This window comes from Hyalella azteca, unplaced genomic scaffold, assembly GCF_000764305.2.
Source record: "Hyalella azteca isolate HAZT.00-mixed unplaced genomic scaffold, Hazt_2.0.2 contig8316, whole genome shotgun sequence".
In the NCBI taxonomy this organism is placed as follows: domain Eukaryota; kingdom Metazoa; phylum Arthropoda; class Malacostraca; order Amphipoda; family Hyalellidae; genus Hyalella; species Hyalella azteca.
This window is the reverse complement of record NW_025938413.1, coordinates 264,093-288,655: the sequence shown is the minus strand read 5'-3', so window position 1 is coordinate 288,655 and position 24,563 is coordinate 264,093. Positions and strand designations below refer to the sequence as shown.

Sequence of the window (24,563 nt, the reverse complement as noted above, 5' to 3'; positions counted from 1 at the left end):
CTCTATAGGCGTCTAATTCACATCATACATTCCTCATTAGTTGTACCTTCAAACAAAACAAAGAACCACCTCGTATCAATTAAAACTTCATCAAAAATTTAGTTTAAAAAAAGTGGGGGGCGCGCTGCCCCACGTTACCCTATATAGAAGCTCATTACGTAGGACTGATGAAATCGACCACTGCTCTGCATTGCATATAATATGTGAATCTTCGAGCCTGTCTCCCAGTGCCCGACATTGACTAGTCCGCACAGTTGGACAAAAGACGACCACACTGCGCGTCAGAAACAAATTACTTTATATTCCCTGTATTATCATTGATTATTTAACTGAAATTTCAATAATTTTCAGTGAGAAATTTAGAAATTCTCACACTTGAATACATACAGTCATCCTATAAATGTTTAGTGCAAGCCGTAATAAACCACATCTATTTGAGTCCTAAAAAACCCACCCATTATAAGTTCCATAAAATTTGTAGGTCGTCTAACTTGCTCTAGTCAGTCAGACCTATAAAATTACAGAAGTGACCACCAGATATAATTTTTATGTCAAAGATCATTCTGTAATTTTTGCAATTTTACTCATTCTTAGACGATTTTCTCTTCGTAGAGAAACTAGTTCGTTTTGTTTACGTAGAGAAACTAGTGTCTGTACGTAAAAAGGTAAGAAACCCACACTATACATAATAGAACAATTAGTTTTTCAATAATATTTACATGCATTATACTTTTTGAGACTATAACGTGATCTTTCATATTATTTTTTGTGTTAAGCAACTCGAAAGTCCATAAAACTAGTTTTGAGAAAATTAGTCATTACTAAAAGCCTACAGTGAAGTGTGTGAATTGAGAAAACCAAGGTCAATTGACTTTGTCTGTTTTGCCATGTAACAACACTCAAATATTAAAATAATGTATACACATATTTACTCAAATAGCGATGAGTTAATATAGACTCAAAATTTTAATAAATAAAGGCTGGGAATAAAAAAAGAAGGTCTAACCCTATAGGCATGTATTATTTTTAATGACATGTATAATACACTCACAAAAATTTTTGCAAGCGGGATTTTTCCTACACACCAGATTGCTGAAGAACATGTGGTTTTTTAAATTTCTCATAATTTAGCTTCCTAGTTAAGAAAAACTAGCAATACAGTGCTATCAGATTCTGAGCAAGTACAATAATAGATGCCTCAAGGTTTTTTAAAAACTCTAAAGTGATAAGTCTATTCCTTCATAAATTATGAGGAGGAAACTCAAAAAAATTTATGATGGATTGCATTGTATGAGTTTTGAGAAACGAGAGCAACAAAGAACTGGGTTAATTGGTTCAATACATATATTTTTTATTGATTTTTGGTCTATGACATGAATGAGTTACTGTTTTCAATCAGAGATATATCAAGTTAATGATGCACAACTGACCTGCTGTTTGAAAAATTTACAATTATGCATTTATTCAAAAGTGATGGCAAATATAATAATAGAGGTTGATAGGTACTCTCCAGCATCAACTTTTTATTAACCAACATAAAAGAAAAATAGTTTGAAACTAGGTATAAATGATATGAGTGATAGAAGGTAAAAAAACATTTTTCCTATTTTGCCTGAGTTTTTTAAATAAAACCCTGGGTTTTTTAATGAAACTTGGTTGGGCTGGGTAATTTAAAAAAAGCCCTGGGTATTTGGCATTCCTGTAATATGGTGGTGTGTTCCACATTAACTCCAATTAAATAATGTTTTTTTCTTCAAGTTTTCCATGCAAGTTATGCAGCTTCCAAGTAGGATTGTTACACTGACCAATTATTTTATGATGTAGTGTTCAATGACCTGAATAATACTCTTCTTTGTTGATTTTAGAATCATCAGATATGAAATGATATAACATACTCATTGTTCTTGATGTTATTCACAGCTACGTTGCTGTTGAATACAACGAGTTGAATGGTATTATTATCCTATAAGTTACATCGTCACTTTAATGGGAAGGCACAACTAGATGAATGATCCCATTAATCTTATAATATCGTTATCTATACAAGATCGGCACGAAATCTTCGAGATAAGCAGCCTCATAGAAATGCCTGGAGAAGATATACAGAGCCCCTGTAAAATTCAGGTCTGGATACGCGGTCCAGCCCGGGCCCAGGAATCCTGCCCAGAAGCCGTATGACCCGAACGTAATGATGGTATGGTTGCAGAGGGTCAACAAATGCATGTCCTCCGAGGCCGACCCTGTTGGAAGATAGGAAAGGTTTAATAGGGTTGTGTAGGTATTTGCGGTTTCATGGAGTCAACATACACAATACAGTACACATGCCCTCTGCAGCGCAACATATTGGTGGTAGCATATTGATGAATTTGGCATTACAAAATGGGACTAATCCCGTTTTGAGGATGGTGCCATTCCCAAAATCTGACTCTATGCTTTCTGATTCCATGCTTGTGAGAAGCGTTTAAACAGCTTGAGATATGGACCACTGAAACAACCTAGTAACAAATTGAAAACACTTGTGAATAACCAATTCATGAACATGATGGCTGCATGTTTAACTAATAGGCGGCTTCTGCAGATGTTATTGCAGAAAGAAGCATGCTCCAGCTTTTATGCCAGTGTTGCTGGCAGTGGTATCAAAACACATCAGCTGGATTCACCAATTCTGCTTGGTATCTTGTGAACAAATAATCACGCGGAAACTTAACTACAATAACACATTATCGGCATATAATATGTAAAGCAGCAGCTAATTTACACTGAATAAGGGGAAATCAAAAGAATTGCATCATTCGACACATTTAAATTCGATATTTCCATAAAAAACGACCTACCCGGCATCGTAAACAAAAATTAGTATTTTTGTCCAACCAGTATATATTGGAACTTTTCATTCGCTTTTTTTTGGCTTTATATTGTGATCAAAAGGAAAACATTTGGGGGGTACTCGACTTATGGTACTCGAATTTTTCTCATCTATTTCATTTGAACTAATATAGGTATTGCCCTAACAAAATTTAGCGCCGAGGGCGGCTCTGGATTAGGGAACCCCTTGGACTCGGGCAGCATAGTAAATCAGCTTCTCTATGTCGGCTTTTTGGTCTACATTGCAATCCCAAGTCAGACAGCTACGAGAGCCTGGTCCTTAGACTGACGGCCGTTGAGCGGTATGTATTAGGGTCGTCCCCGTATCAAAGGCAGCTCTGGCCGAGTCTGACAACGTGATTAAAAAAATCGCCCTCCTTCCTCTGCAGTGAGAGGAAGGCAGGGGCAATTAAATTTATACGTGATTTACTATCAATGCCTGTTTCTGTAACTCGCTGAATACAAAGAGCATGCTTAAGAAAATTCAGAATCGTGGGTAATAATGTTCGTGGAAAAAATATTTTTCCTTCACATCCGAAGAAATAATGCAAAAAGTTATCGATAATCAACTTATGGTAAAAATATAATCGTTGTGTAACCAAACAATATCGGTGTTGTGTGTTCTCTGCTATGAGGAACGCTACCACATCGAAATTTACCAAAGCATTGCAAAATGGACAAAAAATTTAACCATGATGCTATCAATTTTTGATTGTATTGAATTAACTGATAACGGCTTTCCACTCTATTGTATTGATATGCATATATTGGTCAATTATATTGATAAGCTCTATTATTGGTAAGCATTTACAGCCATAGAGAACATACAATCCCCAGTTCGAAATTCTCGCAGTGATTGCGGCCGTTCGCCGAATAGACGTTCGCAAATGCGCAAATCTAGGCCGTTTTTTCCGAATTCACCTCGCGTCTAAAGAGTCTAGCGACGAAATGGCCTCATCTGCCCCAAACAGCGCGATGCCACGGTCGGCAAAAGCTGCCGGTGACTACTGGCCGCACTTTTGCCGCGGCCTACGTCGAATATGCCGGCGGTAACGATTCAAGCGTTGAGTTGGCAGTGAGAGGAACGGGGTGAAGGGTGAAGAAGGAGGAGGAATATCGAAAGAACCGTCGAGGAATAAATCTTCATGTTTAGCTAATACCGGAACAGACTAATTGATTCACCCAATTGATTTCTCTAAAATTATGAGACCTACATGATTTTTTATTTGCGACAATTTTATTCTATTCCATTCGATACTACAGCGAATCTATATCACCAGTAATTGTGGAACTAGTTCCATCCAGTTTTTTTGTGTATTCAGTTTATTGACATATAATTTCAATGAAAAACGCGAAATCAGTGAATAATCTGATAGCAAATATCAAAATAAATGTACAAAACAATAGAAATACCAAATGAACGCCAAACTGGAACGAACAGGACTGAACGTATTGCAGAGCACCCCTGCTTTTCAAATTCAAGTAACGGCCCGGCTTACAATTTTGTAACGGCTTACAATTTAAGGTATCATTCGCAACTGTAGGGGGGAATTTTGGTTAGTGCACTTCATGAAAATATCTGCTTTCGTTTAAGGGCTTCTCTCCAGCCTAACTTACTCCATTGCTATCGAAAGACACGCTCAATCCACTCAATTCTAGTTAAACGTTATGATTATGATCTTGAATGAACTTTTTGTCTCAGAGTTGTGCAGAAATGTGCCAGCGTAAACACTTTCAAGACAGGTCCGTAAGCAACTTGATCGTTTTAATTTCAAAACGTTCAGCATCAAGCTGCGTCCGACGCGACTGTCAGTGTGTAAACACGAGTCGAACTATTCCCGAGAGGTAGAAATTTGTCATCAACGAGCACTCGGATCAACTGTTGGCTATCAAATAACATCAGCGTCGCTGGACGCTGACTCCCTATAAGTACGACTATTTGGACATTTATGCACGAACATTTTTGGCTAAATTTTTTTTATGCTGGATCTTTCCGGGGATTGAGGGAGTGAAGCAGGCTGTAATTCAGAATGAGTAATATTTGATCAAGTGCAGATATCATTATATCTTCAAATCAGACACCTGATTTTCCTTCTGTATTTATCTGATATTTTGGAACTGATCGAGATGACAGACTCAGTAAAACTTGAGTACGTCTGTGAGCTCGTTCACTGATCAAAACTGATGAAATCCATTATGTTGCAGGCAAATGTTGAATGCAGCTAAGCCCGACTGTAACTTTGATTGCCCGCAAAGCTGTCGACGTCCGAGGAGGAATCGGGTAGACAGTCTCAAATTCCACGGCACTGACTGCAGTGATGTCGGTTGCAGGAGTGACCTGATATGCTGTCAAATTTCTACTTATTGCACCTCACTATGATTGTTAATAAAGGTGAGAAATCAAATGGACGCCCAAGTTTGCATCTCTACTTCATGATGAAGAGACTTATTCAGCTCTACTAGACAGTTACTGTGCGAGCAGCGTGGGGGATGCTGTCACATTGACACCCGACCTAACTAAGGTGTCACATTGGCATCCAACATAACGCATTACTCGCACATGTTCAAAGACGACACTATCTTCAAGGCACTAACTATATAACTATACAGATGTCAGAGGACGATTCATCGCAAGTAGCATTTTGTGTGGCACAAGTTCGTCTAAGTTCTTTGTCTGCTCTACTCAAATTTTATGTCAACGAATGGTGATATATATATATATGAGGACGAATCAAAGATTCAATTTTTCATTTATAGGGATCTTACTAAAGGCAAATGCTGAGATATTTCTTGGTACCGTATCCTTGGTATTTTTTCCGGACGTAGCAGTGCCAGGCCACGATGGATCGCCGCCTCTGATTATCGTTCATCCGCCCTTATTTGGGGCAACTGATGCACGATGCTGTTGCTTGCTTCTCGCCGCTGGTAGTGTTGCAAGGGAGGTCGATCTGGGATTGTGCCCACAAACACGTCCAGTCCTCTCTTGAAAGTCTCCAGGGTGAACTCCCCCTCTCTTAACGTCTCTTAGATCCTTTGGTAGGACGTTAAACAGCCTAGGCCCTGCCACGGAAAGTGATCCTTCCCGCAGGGGTTGAAATCTGACTGCAAATCTGTTACGTAGTGGGTGGACCTTGCACAGTCTCCCCCTTTTCTCGTTGTGATGTATCTCAATCCGTTGTGATGTGTCTCCGGTATTCCCATTTCAGTAACAACATGGTGTGGTCAGGAGAACATCGTGGCTTTGCGTGCGCGCATATTTCGAGAACAATCAATCCGTGATTGCATCGCTAAGAGCTTTTCGGAGGCGGTTCAAAATTTCACGCAATGATGCTCTTCCTCAGGCGAACACAATTCGGTCCTGGGTTAGGCAGTTGGAGGCGACTGGTAGAACACTAAGAAGATATACACATGGCCGACGCAGGTCTTCAGAACACCAGAAAATGTCGAGAGGGTGATAGCAGCAGTCATCCACTCGCCAAGACGTTCTGCACGAAGGCATGCCATTGCTTTGGAAATCTCCTCACGCAGTTTTAAGAGGATTCTGCATAGGATTTACATTTCCATCCCTACAAAATGATGATAGCCCAACAATTGAACGAAGCAGACTTTACCGGCCGCCGAAATCTGTGTGAGAACATGCTTGAACAGATAGCTCCCGACGCAGCGTTCTTCAGCACTGATGAGGCGACTTTTCACTTCTGTTGGACTGTAAATCAGCAAAATTTTCGTTACTAGGCTGAAGATAACCCACAAATTATCCATCAAAGACCACTAAATTCTCCCAAATTAACGATCTGGTGTACCATCTCACAATTTGGTGTGATAGGCCCATACTTCTTTGAGGAGGAGGGAGTAACCGTGACGCTATGCTGCAATGATGCAAAATGTCTTGCAGCCCAAGATGGAAAACATTGTTGAAAATGAAGCATTGGGAGACATGTGGTTGCAGCAGGATAGGGTTACAGCTCACATAGCCCAAATGTCACTCAATATTTTGAGATGCATGTTTCCCGGACGTCTGGTGTCTCTGAGGGGTGATTTACAGTGGCCTGGGAGGTCACCTGATTTGTGCATTTGCGATTTTTTGGGGGGACATCGAAAAGAAAGGGTGTTCAGAAGTCGCCCTCACACCGTACCATAGCTAAGGGAACGGATTATTGCAGAGGTTATTGCTATTCCTCACCATATGTGTGAACGTGGTGTAGGAAACTTTCGAGAATGGCTGCAACAGTGTGTTGCAGCTAACGGCCACCATCTTCCTGATATTGTTTTCAAAACATAAGCATTCTAAATTGTATGTTATGCTAACCTAGTAGGAAATAACCTTTCTTTTTCATGTACCTCCATTACTCTTTTATTTCGCCTCAAAACTGCTCAATCGGTTCTGCCCCACCAGGTATAATACCACATGCCCTCCACAATCATTTTATATAGCTCCACAAAGTAAGGGAGCTATATATAAAGTGGAGGGCGCGTGATTTTTTTTTTTTTTGCCCTTTCCCGGCCGAGAAGCTTTGCCGCAATATTGCGCTGTTGTGGACATTCCTGCGCTGTTGACCCCCTGGAGTTGCGCTGGGGTGAACGTTGGTACAGGCAAGTTCACACGCGGCTGGCTTCCAGACTGAGGCGATTTCTGACTGGGTTGTCGACATAACCACTATTGCAGTGGCCAGTGAAATCGACACTGGTAAGCAGTGAAGAGTTGATATGAGATTAAATTACACTTAGCTCACCTACAGTTCGGTGAAAGAACCACGCGCTGCTCACAAGTCTCGAACGCGGGTCTAGACGATGTACAGCCTGAGCCTCACCGCAGCACGCTACGACGACGCGTGTGCTACTCGTTATTTTTTTAAATTAACTGGTAACGGCTATGGGCAATAAATAAAATTTCCTTACTCGACTGTGCAGAAGATAATTTTTCAGTTTCTTAAATAAATAACGAGTAGTAGTTTATAAAAATAAACACTTAAAATTAAATGCTTTCCTGGTATAGATGAGCTATACCCATCTTCCATTCTGGTTTTTACGTGCTGTGAAAGAGTTGCTCGTATTTCCATTATTCGGGAAAACTAGAAAATCGCGATTTTTCGTTAGCTTTCCAAAGAGCAATTTTTTTAAATAGTTGTTCCCAAACTGTGGTATGCGAGGTAATTCCAGAAGATATTCTCTTCCATATCATATCATAGTGATGAAAAATAAGTGTGATGTGCTGGCCTGACGCCGATTCTTGTGTTTTTGTGACTTATTCACAGGAGATCTAACAACAGGTTCCTTGACCGGATCTTTTCAAAACTAACGAGAGCCTGGAATAGCCACTAAACTCCCACCAAGTTTCGATATGGTGCTAGTCTGAACATATGGTTTCAAGTCTGAACATATATTTCTCCATAGCTTTGTCTAGTCTGTTCTTGAACGCGTTCATACTGGGAGCGTCAACGATGTAATCAGGGAGGCTGTTCCACACGTCGATGTCTCGAAGCGAGAATTAGTGCTGTTGCGTCGATTAGTTGCAACGCAGATTATTTAGTTTCTAGCTGTGGCCCCTGGTGTTGGTTCTTGTTTAAAATTCTAGTAATCCAGAGACCTTGTTTCCTGCCTAAGACATCATAATGTTTCCAGCCCAACACACCTGGCAATGATTAAGTTGCCACACGCCGCCATAATTGTACCAGTGACACACCATTGAATTTGAATTGAGCGTATACTTGATTGTCTTACATTAGAGTATTAAAAAATAAGTGAAAATATGAAGATTATGTGATTTTTAAGCGTAAATTTAAGCAACCGAGAACGAATGATGATTGAAAACAAATTAAACACGCACGTACGCACACGCGCGAGCGGGCACCGACTGAATTTTTACATATATATTTCGTGCGGAGAAAATCGGATGTTATCCGATAAAATCGTTGCTGATTCAGAAAATCGGATGTTAGATTTAGAAAATAAATCAACAGTTAGAGTTAGAAAAGGTTAGGTCATGTTCATTTATGTTTAAATATTAAAAAATAACTTGGCTGACTGGCCTAACCCTAGATCCCTATAGTATAGAAATGCTGATTCTACAGATTCTGCAACTGGCTGCCGATTCCATAGAATCGGAAATTTCGCGATTTAGGCTCGACATATATACGTGCATTTAGTTATTGTAGTTAGGCAGAAGTTCTTCATTTATACAGGTTTGATTGAAGACCAGAGCGTACTTTTTATTTACGATTTTCTTACTTTTTTTTCGATAAGCCGAACGAAATTTCTAGCTGGAGCTTGGAGATCAAAAAGCAGATTACCGAATGACATTTTAATAGAATGCGACGTTTCGAATATATCAATATTCATTATCAAGCAAGTGAACAGTTATTACAACGCTTTATTAAAATGTCATTCGGTAATCTGCTTTTTGATCTCCAAGCTCAAGCTAGAAATTTCGTTCGGCTTATCGAAAAAAACAATAAGAAAATCGTAAATAAAAAGTACGCTCTGGTCTTCAATCAAACCTGTATAAGTGCATTTAGTTATGCAGGTGCAGACAAGCTCGCCCATGAATCTCCGGGAGGATTCTGCCCACTACCTTCCGCTGTAGGCTTGAAAGGCAGTCTCTGAGCAGTTTATAGGCTGGGTACGTTCGGCCATGCCAACTCTTTCCATACTCACAGGAGACTATAAAGTCGGCAAGGCGACTCTGACTAGTCGCTGATTGCAATCGAGTGGCCGAGCAGACCCATAATAACCTTACCGTAACCATAGCGAGTCTCACGCAGAGTCTATCATACCTTAATTTTTGTTAGGGTGGGGATTTGGGAGATTTCACGATAATTATTCAAGGATTTTGATTATACTGAAGTGATTGTTTGCAAACCATATCTATTTTCGTTACCCAGATACATTCAAATTCGCAAGCAAAATTGTATACGAGACATCAGTACCTCTCCAAGATATGCTCATGTGACTTCTCTCTCACCTTGCAACAAAAAAGTGTTCGGAAAAGCAAGTTTGTCCGTCATTTTAGTGGTGGCGACGACGTCATCTGACGTGACGACAAAAACGACGTTGTCGAACCTCTTCGTAAAAAAGATGAACGCCCGACGAAGATATCCTTCGTACGATTTGCCGACATCGTGTACGGAGTATAACTGGTAGTAACGAATGACAGTGATTCACATTCATGATTCACTCGTCAATCAATGCGATTTTATGTTAAATGTGAATGAAGCTAGGTTTAGTTTTTCAGAAATAACCTTTCTTAGAAAACATACGTGATACTATATTCTGTCAATTTAAATTCGGGATACAAAATTTTTTCGTGACTAGCTAAAGGTATTTGGAAAATTTAAAAATTCTTCATTAACCAACCATTATGTTCTATGGAACTATTTTATGTTTGAATGGAAATATCAAACGAAATTTCATTTTTCATAATGTTTTAAATCAATTTGAGTATTATTTAATCATTGAATGTTCTAAAAGACTATATATCAATAAATGATTATGCCTACTGAAATATATATTTTTTTATTATATGAGCTAAAAATCTATATTATATGATAAGCATATGTACTAAAATGATATATTGATTAATTATTATACGTAATAAAAATATCTATCGAATAATTATTATACGAACTATAGACATGATGCGCGGGTAATCAGTGAGCCTGACGTGAACACCCACGAAGACCAAAGGTTGCGACGGATCTTCCATCGTAGCGCTAGAGGCGACTGAGGCTAGACGGTCATAGGCCTGTCAAAATAGTGACAACTTGAGAGAAAAATTAGTTCAATGTTGTCATATGTCTATAAGAATACCGAATTTTGTACTGGAAAATTTGTGCAATGTTGTTATGGCCTATAAAAATAGCGCCTTTTCAATTGATGAATTAGTACAGTGGTGTCATAGGCCTGTAAATATTGTAATTCCTTACTAAAAATGGGTACAATATTATCATTGGTCTGTAAAAATAGCGGCTTGTTCCCTGAAAAATTCGTGCAATGCACCTCGCTGATAGATGATGTGTGATAAGTGATTTATACCGATGAAACTATGTAAACAAGTAAGTAAAGTGACATTTTTTCAAAATAAAGTAAATTGCCTCATGTGTGATTTGAGTAGGGCCCATACTGTAGGTTATTTATACTGCTAATGATCAGACAACTCAGAGTGATTCCATTAGGGTACGTCGGTTATGTATAGTGTAAACGATCTAACAACCTAGAGCGATTCAATTAAAGCATGCTTGTTATTTATAGTGAAAACTATCAAAAAGTGCTGTCACAGGATCAGGAACATATGTCCCTGAAAGTATTATACTAGTGATTTTTTCTGAGGTATTAACTCATGAGATTGATTTTAAAAATTCAATGTACAGAGGGCTTGATTAACTCAACATTGCTGAGAAATGTTTTAAAAGTTCTTTCAGTTTTTTTCAACTCAAACTAAAGTAAATACCAACTTTAGTATGTAGGGAATCGTTGTTCGTAGCGATTATATAATCTTGATAACGATATGATCGCGATAAGTAGAGTCGACCCATGTGAAATTAAGGAAAAATCTACTATATAAGTTAAGTGGTCCAATCCTTCTCATGAAATCCCCAACATTTTTACCTTTTTCTGAATTTCATCAAGAAATTCAAATTCTTTACGAAGTTCATCCCGGTACGCAGCGAAGGAAGTTATTTCTAGAGGATAATCTGTAAATACATTGACATTAATTAATAATGAGGTTAAATTATTGATTTACTGAGATTAATTATTGATTAAATTTTAACTTCAATTATGGATTTAAATTTTACTACTACGAACCAACGTGTGACTATTGAGATCAATAATCGATTATTTCACGCGTTCGCGCGATATTCATTTCAAAAGATTCTTTAAAAATCGATGATATACATATTCATGTACAAATAAGATTTTTTATAATAGGCAAAGATCTATATAAGCCTGGAGCTGCTTCTGACACCACGAGTCTTCAAGATATTTATGAAAAATATATATTTTCATAACCTATTATTTGCCTATTTTCAACTGCATTCAAACATTGAAGGATTGTAGACTTTATATTATAACAATATAACTGGAAACTTCCATAATTAAAAGGAGCGTATTGATGCCAGGGAATACCTTTAAATTTGCTTCATCCTAGATTAAATAATTCTAAATGGTGCTTGTACATTCCACTGCCTCTCGGAATTATATTCATATACTTACATGCAAAACACTACAAATTTCCAACTAGTTTTACGAAGTTGATTTACGTTTAATAAATCATAAGGCGTTTCTCTGGCGTTAGTCAATTTCAAACACGGATATATAATAGATTATGATGATGTTGAAAAATATTCTTAATGCTCTGTATCGATGAAACTTTGATCAGGTCACGTATAATAAAAAAGATTTTAATTTCATTCGACTATTAGTTGAATTCAGTCATAACCTTCCATTATAAAAGCATGAGGTCCCAGTAAGCCAGCGGCAGCAAGTTGCTGCGCCTGATAGCTGTACTCAACCCAGCCGAAGTCGCCGCCGATTGAGATCCAGTCTTTGTCTTCAACTGAAAAAGGAAATTTGGCTCTGGTTTAACAAGATAATGTACATTATTGATTAAATACTAAATACGGTGCAGGATTTTATGAACATCTTCGTGTTCAAACATCATGAATCAGTAATAGTGGATTTAATAGAACTATGAATCATATCCCAGTCAATCACCAATGTTGGCAACGCTGTCGATTAGTGTGGGTTACTGCATATCGCGGAAGATCCGACCAATCGAAGATTTGGGAGTCGAATTTCCCTGAATAATCTATGCAGGTGCATGGCGAACTATCGACTGTGGGTTTATCGTTGCAGATCGAAGTACCTGAGTGTGGGCAACTATACAGAGCAAACCGAAAAATTCATGCGCAAATATATCGGTTGGCTATTCAATCTAATAGAATAATGAATCGGAAATTGATATGTACTTTAATTTACGATTACCCAGTTGAAATCATGTTCAAAATTGTGTTCAATCTAGTTCAATTGATAGAATGCGCTATATCGGGTCTATTTCTGATGCCAGTTACGATTATTGTACCACGTAATTATTTTAATACTTTGAAATACGTAAGTGTTTTACAAGCTTTCCCAGTTTGAACGCTTCCGCGAAGAGGAACTTTCAAGCCTTAATGTTACCTTAACCTTAATAATTTTCATGTGATATCGATTAGTTTTCCAGAAATTTTTTCTTATAACTCGAGTGTAAAGAAAACGTTTTTTACGTGCATGATATAAATCTCCTGCTATCGACTAAAAGTCGTATGAATAAACTGCTTCAAAGCTTAGCAAAATTTTTCATTAAAAGATCTCATCATAAACTTCTTCATAGTTCATATTCAAAAGATTAAAATTTTCAACGAGGCTGATTTGAGGCAATAAAAAATTGAGAAATAAATTTCGATGTAAATTGATCAGCTCCATTATAAAATTTATATAAACTAGAGAACTAACTTGGAAATTAATTGAGGAAATATGGAAGTAACTGCATTTCGATTGCCCGATAATCGTAAAAAGTGGCAAGAGAGACAGTGATTGTCTCCTTTACAATACGAGTAATATTATTTTTTCGATTGAATAGAAACTGCGTTCATTCCTCTAAAATATATATAAATTAATAATCTGTAAACAACTCCACCATGAATGTGGCTATTCCTCGATTTACTTGACGATTGCAAGCCATTCGTTTCGTAGTTACAGTACATAGTTGATAGAGCTCGCTGTGGGAAGGTGCCATGGTGGTCAAGTTGACTGGGCGTCAACTCGGACGCGAAATTCCTGCGTTCGAATCACGGAGCTGCAGTCGACGTTAATCCGGTAAGAGAATTTAGCGGTGAATTACTTGTAACTTCTCTGTATCATTAGTAATTGAATTTGTTAGATTGTAATTGATATATACGATGCAAATATTCGACAGCAAAGATATATAATCTGACATGTCATAGTAACTAGTAAAGTGTCGATGATCTCGGAGAGAGAGAGAAAACAAATTTTAATTTTGTTTTCGCGTAGTCGACAAACGGTCAAACTCAACTGCCGGGCATTTGGCAATTAATATGGATTAGACATCGATTAATGTAGATTCGACGTAGACAAATGATGATTCGACATCGATTAATGCAGATTCTACTTTAGCTAGTGTAGATACGACATCGTTCGATGCAGATTATTCGACTCAATAAATTATCGGGTGCAGAAACGTCAAAGATCTTCACCGAATCGGCATAGAATGCTCCTCTTTAATCGGTGCTGCGCCCCGCGACATTGCCCTCCTACTTATCGACCCCCAACTGGGATTTGCCTTCTTCGATTGAGCAGGAATCTGCAGCAATATTCTTGATCGAAACACATCAATCTCCATCGATCGATCAAGACTTGATTGACTGAGATATCAACAATTCATTTGCCAATGAGTAAAACCTAAATATCGACTCAGTTTTTGTTATTACTAGTATCGTTTTGACCCAGTAGCCCGGCGAAATGAGCATATCAATGCTACGTATACTCTCTGCTCATACTGCGGGATAGGCAGTGAGTCACAATTTGGACAATATAACTCGCTCTTTTCTCGACTAATAACTTAGTTTTTTCTAGTAAGCAACGAGCAAAATTGTGCAATTTCATATAATGTATTCCAAAATGTCTAACCCTGAGATGTCTAAGACAGAATAAAAACTACCAATGAAAACACGCAATTATTATTTCATTAAATTTTGTTGTGTTTATTTTACACCCAAGCTGATATTTGAGAAATTATTTTACCGTAATTTCTCTCTAATATTGCCGTCCACTTTACTCAAACAGGCTGGGTAAAGGGGTACCAGTCTATTGGTTATCATCCCAATACTGGGGAGACTGAAGTACCCAGTCTCATGACCATCATCAAGTAACTCACACATGCTGGATACAGGGATACCCAGAGTCTTTGAGGTCATTCTATTACTTACACATGCTGGTGCAGGGAAACCCATGCTCTTAGAAATCATCTAATTATTCACACATGCTGGTACAGGGATATCCATTCTCTTGGAAATCATCTAATTACTCACACATGCTGGGTACAGGGATACCCATTCTCTTGGAAATCATCTAATTACTCACACATGCTGGGTACAGGGATACCCAAGCTCCTGAAAATCATCTAATTACTCAGACATGCTGGATACAGGGATACCCATTTTCTTGGAAATCATCTAATTACTCACACATGCTGGGTACAGGGATGCCCATTCTCTTGGAAATCATCTAATTACTCACACATGCTGGGTACAGGGATACCCATGCTCTTGGAAATCATCCCATTCCTGCACAGGGTGCCGCTGCAAGGAGGACAGGCTTGGGCATATCCTTCTGTGTTGATACATTTGTTCAGATAAGGTATAGACAGTCTCTTAAACACATCCTTGACTCTATCGTGGAGTGATGGCATCAAAAATCGCGTTACGCTGTAATTCTTCAAGGCGTACAGTGATGCATATTCGCCCATGAGGTTTCCGAGCCTACCGAGAGGTCGGAACGTCATAACGGGCGCCGGTACTCCGTGCCACGTGCCCGTGCTTGCAAGCCGTACGCGAATGTCGACCGCGGTCTTCGGTAACGGGCGGGAGTCGACGCACGTGGCGCATGCGTAAGTTTCTGCGAAATCCTACGGGGAACAAAGTGCTGGTAAGCGCGAGGAATTTACAATTGCTTAAAATTGAAAATTTAGTATGAAGATTCTACCGATTTTTCTAAATGAATGACAAGAGAAGCAATATGATTGTTATATTGCGAGGAAAGTATTTGCGATAACCAGTAGGGTGCCTGTCACACAAATTTTGGGTATAAGGAACGAAACATTATGATCGCATTTGAGAAATCAGAAAATTACTAGAGAAACCCAGTTAACGTTCTTGCAGGTACTCAATGTTATTCATCTTCACTTGAAAAATATACACTAAAGAAATGCAGTGAACCAAAATGGATAGTTGATAAAAAATTAATTTTTCGCAACAGGAATTGAATAAGGCTGTACTACTCTTTCGAGTGATTCCATCACTTTTTTAAATAACAAAGCACACCAATTATTACTGGGATTGTATGTTTTTTAATTGTGACACTGTATTGTCTATGTAGAGATTCATACAACAATCAAATTTTTATTGCAGTGCTGTATAAATTATCAGGAATTCATCCCAAGTGTGTTGTCCTGACCCACTCATTTCTCTCTGCAGAGGCACTACTGACCTTTAGAATAGCCAGATTCTCCGTCAAGTCCTCTTCAGTTTCAGTTAACGTTTCTTTTATTAATTTGATGATATTTGTGTTTTCTATTCCTGTGACGTTGATGATCAAATCCAGCAACTGGTTGGCAACTCGAACCGAAAAACAGGAATATTAGGTTAGGCATATACGGTAATATACAGTTAGGCAGAATTTGTACTTAAAATTATGTATTGTTCAGGTTCCGGGAGTAATCGTTAATAAGACCTATTCTCAGGTCAATGATAACAATGAGCCTGGTAACAATGAGTAACTCCATATTCTATATAGGTTTGTATTATTTTAAACTTAATATAGGGTGTTGAAAATTTTTTAGGTTCTACTTTTTTGACCCAGACTCGTTCAGACATCGACGTGAATCCATTCACAGTTGAATTTTCGATGATCGAACAACAAAGAAAATGCGACAAATTCACACTGTTTTCAATAGAATCTTTATTGGCTTTTCCGTAATCAGCCAATATGGAAACGTTACTAAAATTTTATTGCACAATGATTCAAATATAAATGACTGTTTTATGATTCAGATCCTCCGTGAATTAAAAAATAACTTATATTTAATTTCGGGAGTATAGAAGAAAACGCCCACAGGAGAGAGATGCTTGGAAATTGGGACAGCCTTGTCGTCTGATAACGTATTCTTATTTGGAAATATATTCTTATGTAATTTTTATTACGTATTCTTGTTTTAAATATATTCTTATGTATTTCTATTTTGAAATGTATTCTTTGGTAGTTTTATTACGCATTCTTAAATTGAAATATATTCATATGTATTTTTATTATGCATTCATATGCATCATTATTAAGCATTATTATTTTGAAATGAATTCTTACGTATTTTTATTATGCATTTCTTAGCATAGTTTATTCAGCATATGATAAAATAGCCTCGAGCTTCAGTGTACATTCTATCCACTTTCATCCACTACTCACTCCTAAATAATATATTCTATACATTTAATCCATTCAAAGTACTTATGAATCAGTAATGAACTTTGCTTGCAGCTTATGGTGAATCCAGCAATTTATGATTCCAATATTCAATATACAAGAAATAAAAGGCCACTAGATTGCTTTAATCGCAGATTCACTAGAAATTTGAAAGCGAAGAAAACACCACAAAAATTTAGCATATTGAAAACGTTTCGGAGACCAGCTCCATCGTCAGTTCGATAAATCTAGAACACAGATAAAGGTAGAAAATTAGTTTAGAGTTAATAAAAAACACAGAAGTTAAAAACCTATATTTACAGACAAAGGGTAGAATAATAAAGTAAGTACCTATCTATTCACAATTTCTGATGGATATGAACTACAGGCAGCATTTAAACTAGGCTTCTCTATAAAAATATACAATGATTCCAAAATACGCAGATCGGAAGCACCAGAACTATAACCTAAAACCTTAAAGTCTGTGTCGTACACTGGAACGTTGCACTGTTCGGCGTGAGTGCGCACAGCCGAATGAGAAGGGCGCGATAGTAACTGCCCAGTCCTATAACTCCTCCCTCTATGCTCAGCGACCCTAGTGTAAAAGTTGCGTGCCGTCATCCCAACGTACACAGATGCACATCGTGCACAACTAAATTTATAAACTAGGGACGATCGCATATTAGAAGGAAGGATATCTTTGTACCTAAAAAACGAACCTATTTTGAAATTATTCACCAGTAGGATAAGAAGATTAATGTCCGGGAAGTATTTCATAAACAAAACTTTTAATTCTCTTGACAACTTCGGACGCATGGCCAAAGTATGGAAGAGAACAGTAAACAACGCTTCTACTATCAGGCTCTGGAATAACTTCACTGTATCGCTTAGACATAAATTCCTTAATCTGGGTAAACACTAAGCCAGAACGAAATCCATTAAGCAAGAAGACATTGCGCAAAAATTCAAATTCAGAATGCATGTAATGGAAAGTCGAGCATATACGAAAGCCGCGGTGTAATAGTGTTTGCAGCCCGTTTAACTTGAATTTAAAAGAACAAAAACTAAAAATGCTGGTGCTTAGGCCGGTGAAAGTTGGTTTTCTGTAAACAGATGTTTGAAAACGACCATTAAATTTAGTAATATTGCAGTCTAAAAAGACAAACTATTGTTCGATTCAAGTTCCATGGTAAATTTAATGGAATTATGTTGCTAGTTTAGGTAATCAAAGAAAAGTTTTACATGAGAAGGATGCATGAAAATAAGAAAGGTGTCATCGACGTATCTGTTATAAAAAATATCTTAAAATCAGGAGGACAATTGGTCAGCCATGAAACCTCGTGAAAACACATAAAAATATTCGCAAAGGTTGGGCCGAGGGGAAGACCCATGCCCAAACCGTCAATCTGTTTGTAAAATTTACCAGCAAATATGAAAATCGAATTTAGAACTGATAGTTCTAGCAGGGATTTAAAAAAATTGCGGTTCAAACCAATAACAGTTTCATGAATATCCTTAAACAGAGTATTTAGTCAGATCTCTATAGTTTCAAAAAGCGGTATATTTGTAAATAAATTTTCTACGTCAAAAGAGGCCATTGTTAAGCCCTGAACATCAGTAAAATCTTTCAAGCTAAGACAGTTTAAGACAGGAACTAAAAATTTAGCCAGTTTAAAACTAGGGGTATTATATGCGGCAAAAATTGGTCGGAATTGAAACTTTGAGGAAAAATCAGACTTATGAATTTTAGGTAAGCCATATAAAATCCCAGGCCATGAACCGGAGGCATAAAGTTTAGAGTACGTATCAGATGAGAAGGCAGACGAGTCTTTGAGTTTTCGCAGAAAGCTATTGATTTTATCTTCGATTTTCAAAACAGTTTTAGAGATTGGATCGGTAATTTCAATAAATTTTGAAGGATCAGTAATGAGTGCAGAAAGGCTACTGTTATATCGACTACGATCAACCAAACCACGCCTCTGCTCTTGTCAGGTTTACAAATGATCAAGTCTTTATTTTTGGCCAAGTTTTTCAATAAAAGCGTGTCACTGGGCTGAAATACAGAAGAAAAAATTTTGTATGACTTAAAGCCGTAAAAATGACGATAGGCTAAGCTCTGCAAGTTCCCAAGAAACTCTGGGCGGTTAGGAGTAGGAACATCCTTTATGCTGAGAGCTGCTAAAAAAATTTATAAAAGTCCAACTTAAAAATTGGCTGACAAAAATCAAGGCCAAAAGCCAGCAAGAATTTGATACGGGGTTCCAAGTTGAAAGAACTATAGTTGAACACCACCATATCTGGGTCAATAGGACGAATTTCGTTGTGGATGTCGAGGTTACTGAGTTTCCTTTGAAGTGTTTGGCTGGTAACTTTCCTGAATGCTTCTGTAGACCGTCTAGCATGTTGGCGGATAGCAAAGGCGTCGAGGGTGGAAAACAAACGAGCAAGTTTCACTTCACTTTCGGCAGCCAAATCGGTTAAAGATTTCAGCGTCTTCCTCTTTGAGGATAATTCCCATATTCTACCACGATTTATAAAAATTTGAATTATGAAGGCACCGTTTGTAAAGCTTAAATCTCAGGAACTTGGGGAAAACACCATAAACCTTACACTTCACCATTGAATAAATATTTAATGAAGTCTTTGCCTTCTTTCGGAGAAGATCACAGTATTTTCTAAAGAGGTGGCAACCATCTTCGCCGTATTTTGATCGTACACAATTAAAAAAGTCACTAGATTGCTTTAATCGCATATTCACTTGAATCGAACAATAGTTTGTCCTTTTTAGACTGCAATATTACTAAATCTAAAGGCCGTTTTCAAACATCTGTTTACAGAAAACCAACTTTCACCGGCCTAAGCACCAGCTTTTTTAGTTTTTATTCCTTTAGATTCAAGTTAATTAAACGGGCTTCAAACACTATTACACTGTGACTTTCGTATATGCTCGACTTTCCATTCCATGCATTCTGAATTTGAATTTTTGCGCAATATCTTCTCGCTTAATGGATTTCCTTCTGGCTTGGTGTTTACCCAGATTAAGAAATTCATGTCTAAGCGATATTGTGAAGTTGTTCCAGAGCCTGATAGTAGAAGCGTTGTTTACTGTTCTCTTCCATACTTCGGCCATGCGTCCGAAGTTATGTCAAGAGAATTAAAAGTTTTGTTTATGAAATACTTCCCGGACAATAATCTTCGTATCTTACTGGTGAATAATTTCAAAATAGGTTCGTTTTTTAGGTACAAAGATATCCTTCCTTCTCATATGCGATCGTCCCTAGTTTATATATTTAGTTGTGCACGATGTGCATCTGCGTACGTTAGGATGACGGCACGCAACTTTTACACTAGGGTCGCTGAGCATAGAGGGAGGAGTTATAGGACTGGGCAGTTACTGTGGGTTGTTTGGGTTTTGGGTTGTTGGTGTTCTGTGTTGTTGGGGTTCTGGGTTGTTGGTGTTCCGGGTAGTTGGGGTTGTGGAGCGTTGGGGTTGTTGGTAGTTGGGGTTGTTGGTAGTTTGGGTTATTAGTAGTTTGGGTTGTTGGTAGTTTGGGTTGTTGGTAGTTTGAGTTGTTGGTAGCTTGGGCTGTTGGTAGTTTGGGTTATTGGTAGTTTGGGTTGTTGCTAGTTGGGGTTGTTGTTAGTTTGGATTGTTGGTAGTTGGAGTTGTTGGTAGTTTGGGTTGTTGGTAGTTTGGGTTGCTGGTAGTTGGGGTTGTTGTTAGTTGGGGTTGTTGGTAGTTGGGGTTGCTGTTAGTTGGGGTTGTTGGTAGTTGGGGTTGTTGGTAGTTTGAGTTGCTGGTAGTTGGGGTTGTTGGTAGTTTGGGTTGTTGTTGTTGATGTTCCCCGAGCCCCGGTCACGCCAGGAAGCCCGCGCTGCGCAAGAAAGCCGCCACCCGAGCCGGCTCGGACCATATTTGCGCGATGGTTGTTATGCCTGCCCGGAGCCTGGGCGCTGCCAGATCCGGGCACTCAAGCAGAAGATGCTTGACGTATGGGGGAGTGAATGACATTGGGGGCACAGGTCCGTTTGAGTGCTGTCCAGGCAGTGTTTGTAAGAGTTTAGTGGAAGATGGTGACCGCAGCGGAGTCTGCTGAGGTGCACCCTGTCTGCTCGGCTCAACTGCTGTTCTGTATGGCTGATTTCTGGTGGTATGTCGTCAATGATGCTGTTAATTGGTAGATTTAAGAGTGCATTCCGGGTTAGGTGTGTGTGTGTATGTGTTTAATGAAGTTGGCTGGGTCTGTGGGCGGAGGTATGGAATTAATTATTGTGATATAGTAGTTGTATGGAGTGTTGGAAATTTGTCTGGGTGTATGGGTTTAGGTACTGAAAGTGATGGCAGGGACTGAGGGGCTTGTTGAGTGCTGATGCAAGGAATTGGGCGCCTCTCATGTCTAGGTGTTCTTTCATAGAGAGGACTTTGGTTTCTGCATGGACGTGACTGGATGGTGTGGTTTGGGTGCTGCCAAAAGCGATTCTGAGGGCTGTGTTTGGTGTGGTTTGTAGGTGTTTGTGAAGTGTGGGTGAAATTTTGCGTACCCAGGCTGGACTTGCATAGTCTAGCACTGAGCGTATGTATTTTTGTACACTAGTGTGAGGGCTTCTTTGTTCTGTCCAAATGTTGTTCCTGGGAGGGCTCTGAGTGTGTTTAGCCTAGGTCTGTATTTTGTTTTTATGACCTGTATGTGTGGCCCGAAAGACCTAGAAGTGTTGTAAGTGACACCTAGAATCTTGGTTTCATGTGTGCGTGGTATGATGGTGTTGTTAGATATGCTAAATTTTTGTGGTGTTTTCTTCGCTTTTAAATTTCTAGTGAATCTGCGATTAAAGCAATCTAGTGACTTTTTTACATATATATATATATTATATATGATCTAAATTGCAATAAATTTAATCAAGATATATTTTTCCTGAGTCATGAGATGGTCCACATTTTCATCCTACTATATATCGTCAACAAAAACAAGTAGATCTTTCTATCTTTTCACCATATAACTTTATTTGTCGGAAATTGTAGGAAATCTGTCGCAGGATCTGTGATGCTGATTTTCAAGATTTCCGAACTTATCATTCTGATATTTATATAGCAATTATTCACTTGGAAGGAAAATAAGGATATTAATTTGCAACTTGAATTATGAGAGTGAAGAGCTTGTCAAGTGCTCTGGCTTCTCTTGCACGGATATTTTTTATCTCAAGCATATAATATTTATGGGATTATCTTGGCCAGTACAAGGAATGCCAGTACTGATATTGCGACCTGGTACACTGTTTATAATAAGACTATTTCTTGAGCCCAGAAATAGCAGCTCAACGATCACTCCGTTGTATAAAACTGTATAATGTTCGGAAAAAATGCTGTACAACGATCGGGCCGGCATTTCAGTGACCTGCCAGTGAAATAAATACCGCGTGCAAAAAAAACACTCTGTCGCCGTTTATTTTCCAATTTAACACACGAATTTCGTACCACATATGAAAATTTGCGAAAATGATTATTTTCATTCTTGAACGGCACATGATAATTTGCGAAAATGATTATTTTCATTTTTGAACGGCACATGAAAACTTACGAAAATGATTATTTTCATTCTTGAACAGCCGGTCACTAGGACGCCCGTAGACCGTTTCTTGACCGTTACTTCACCGTTATTTCGAAGAGTGTACTTCAGATCAAAAAGCTAAGGTATCCCTGAAAGTTTGACGAGTGTATGAGCTACTACACCTTTTTTAACCCACGTTTGATTGTCATGATTGGAAAATAAGAAAATGGTTGTCACGGTGATTCATATTGACACATTACCAATTTAACCACGACTTTCCTGGAATAAAAACTAATGTTCAGAGTAGTATAGATAATAGGCCTACCGTCACACTTTCCATAAACAGCTCAAATCATAGGTCACCACAACCATTTACTCCGAATCTTGTCCAACAAAATTTTCGACGTGGTCAACCTTCCACGTTTCTTCTAACATGAATTGGAAGATTAAGGAGAAATTTCATCTTTCTAGCACACTCCAGGCAACACAGCTAGCCAGTAGAGATGGATAGTCGTCATCTATAGTAACCACGTCGTAGCGTCATCTATAGACGCTAAGAGTCACCGAGCGTCTTTGCGGTTGCAAACATCGAATTGATCCGTTGGTGTATAATAGATCCCGTCCCCTTCAATTATTAGGAGGTCTTAGTCTTAGGCGTAGGCAATAGTCATATAAAAAGTTATAATATATTCGAAAGGTTTTAGGATAGTGTAGATTCGGAAACTTCTAATCGTATAATCTGGCGATTGCATCCGTTTCACCAGATGTATTTTAATGGTAGTATCATAATGATGGGAAATGCCTTATTTCGGTGAAGATGTCGACGGTACCATCGTGCACCATCGCAACAGCCCGCAGGAATAATTTGAACCTTTTTGCTTACTGAGCTTGTCGCGCAAATCGTGCGCACGTAGTTCAGCTACATGTGCATCGAAAGCAGCACGTATTGTAGTGACTAATTGCTTGTGTGTAGTCTACAATGGCGGGACCTCATTAACGAGAAGTTGTAGCAACGACATCGAGGGCATTCTTTAATAGGGTACGAAACTGTTTACTAAATTTCCGACGTGTCGCGGTCATAGACATTTCCACCAGCTGGCTAATTCACTATTGAGAAGAAGCAATCTCGCTGGCATCTACAATGCTCCACATACAGTGAGGTTCCAGGTAGCTTAACAGCCATTAGATAAATATACTTGAAAACACTTCAGCGCTCAACCCGATGCTGACTATATTTGGGATCGCAATTCATTTCCGTTTAGTTTTGTTGTGATCGCTCTGCTTCGTCAACTCGTGTCGTCCCACAGTGGAATTATCTTCTTGCCACTTCTAATTCCGCGTAAAGACAAGGATTAACCTAACCTAAGGATCCTAAGGATTAACCTTCGTTGTAACCTAATATGATAGTTATAAATTTCTTGGTCTATGGCTAATGTATGGATGTGCTCCGCGGTGTCTTCAATGAGCATCCGTTGCATTTTATTCTTGTTACCTCTGACGAGTTAGTTCCCAGGCAAGGCAACCAATTCGAACTCTGACGTGGACACGTATTACCAGCAAGAATCCTACGCTCAAAAGAAGCAAACGAGGCGAGACTCGTCATTCCCATCAAAGCTCTGCGCAGCGTCCATGCACCGTTTCACTTGGCGTTAATCTTGTCAATCTACTTCCATTCTTTAGAGTACGAGTCTCGTCTCTATGTGTAGAAAGCTGCCCTCCGTCTTCCTGCCCTTCGAAGTTTTCCCGTCTGATGCGTTACGTCTACCGTATTGTCTCGCACGATGTAACATTCCACAGGCGTATAATATTTTGACCATTCTATTGTTGAACTACGAGATATCCTAGGGGCCGTAGTTTGGAGACCCCTTGCCTTGAGTGTAAATGATTATCCTTCGTAATTCGCACCCCTGAACATATCTC

General features: G+C 38.6%; 1 protein-coding gene across 1 annotated transcript; it reads right to left on the bottom strand.

Moving 5' to 3' along the window:
- Positions 1 to 1,701: 1,701 nt before the first annotated feature.
- Positions 1,702 to 19,499, bottom strand: LOC125178254 (galactoside 2-alpha-L-fucosyltransferase Sec1-like). The gene is made up of 7 exons (XM_047881575.1): positions 19,437 to 19,499; positions 15,160 to 15,547; positions 12,302 to 12,418; positions 11,470 to 11,555; positions 10,490 to 10,606; positions 9,827 to 9,998; positions 1,702 to 2,240 (listed from the first exon to the last, which is right to left on the bottom strand). The coding sequence occupies exons 1-7, from the start codon at positions 19,497 to 19,499 to the stop codon at positions 2,035 to 2,037; spliced, it is 1,149 nt and encodes a 382-aa protein (XP_047737531.1). The 3' UTR covers positions 1,702 to 2,034.
- Positions 19,500 to 24,563: the final 5,064 nt, after the last annotated feature.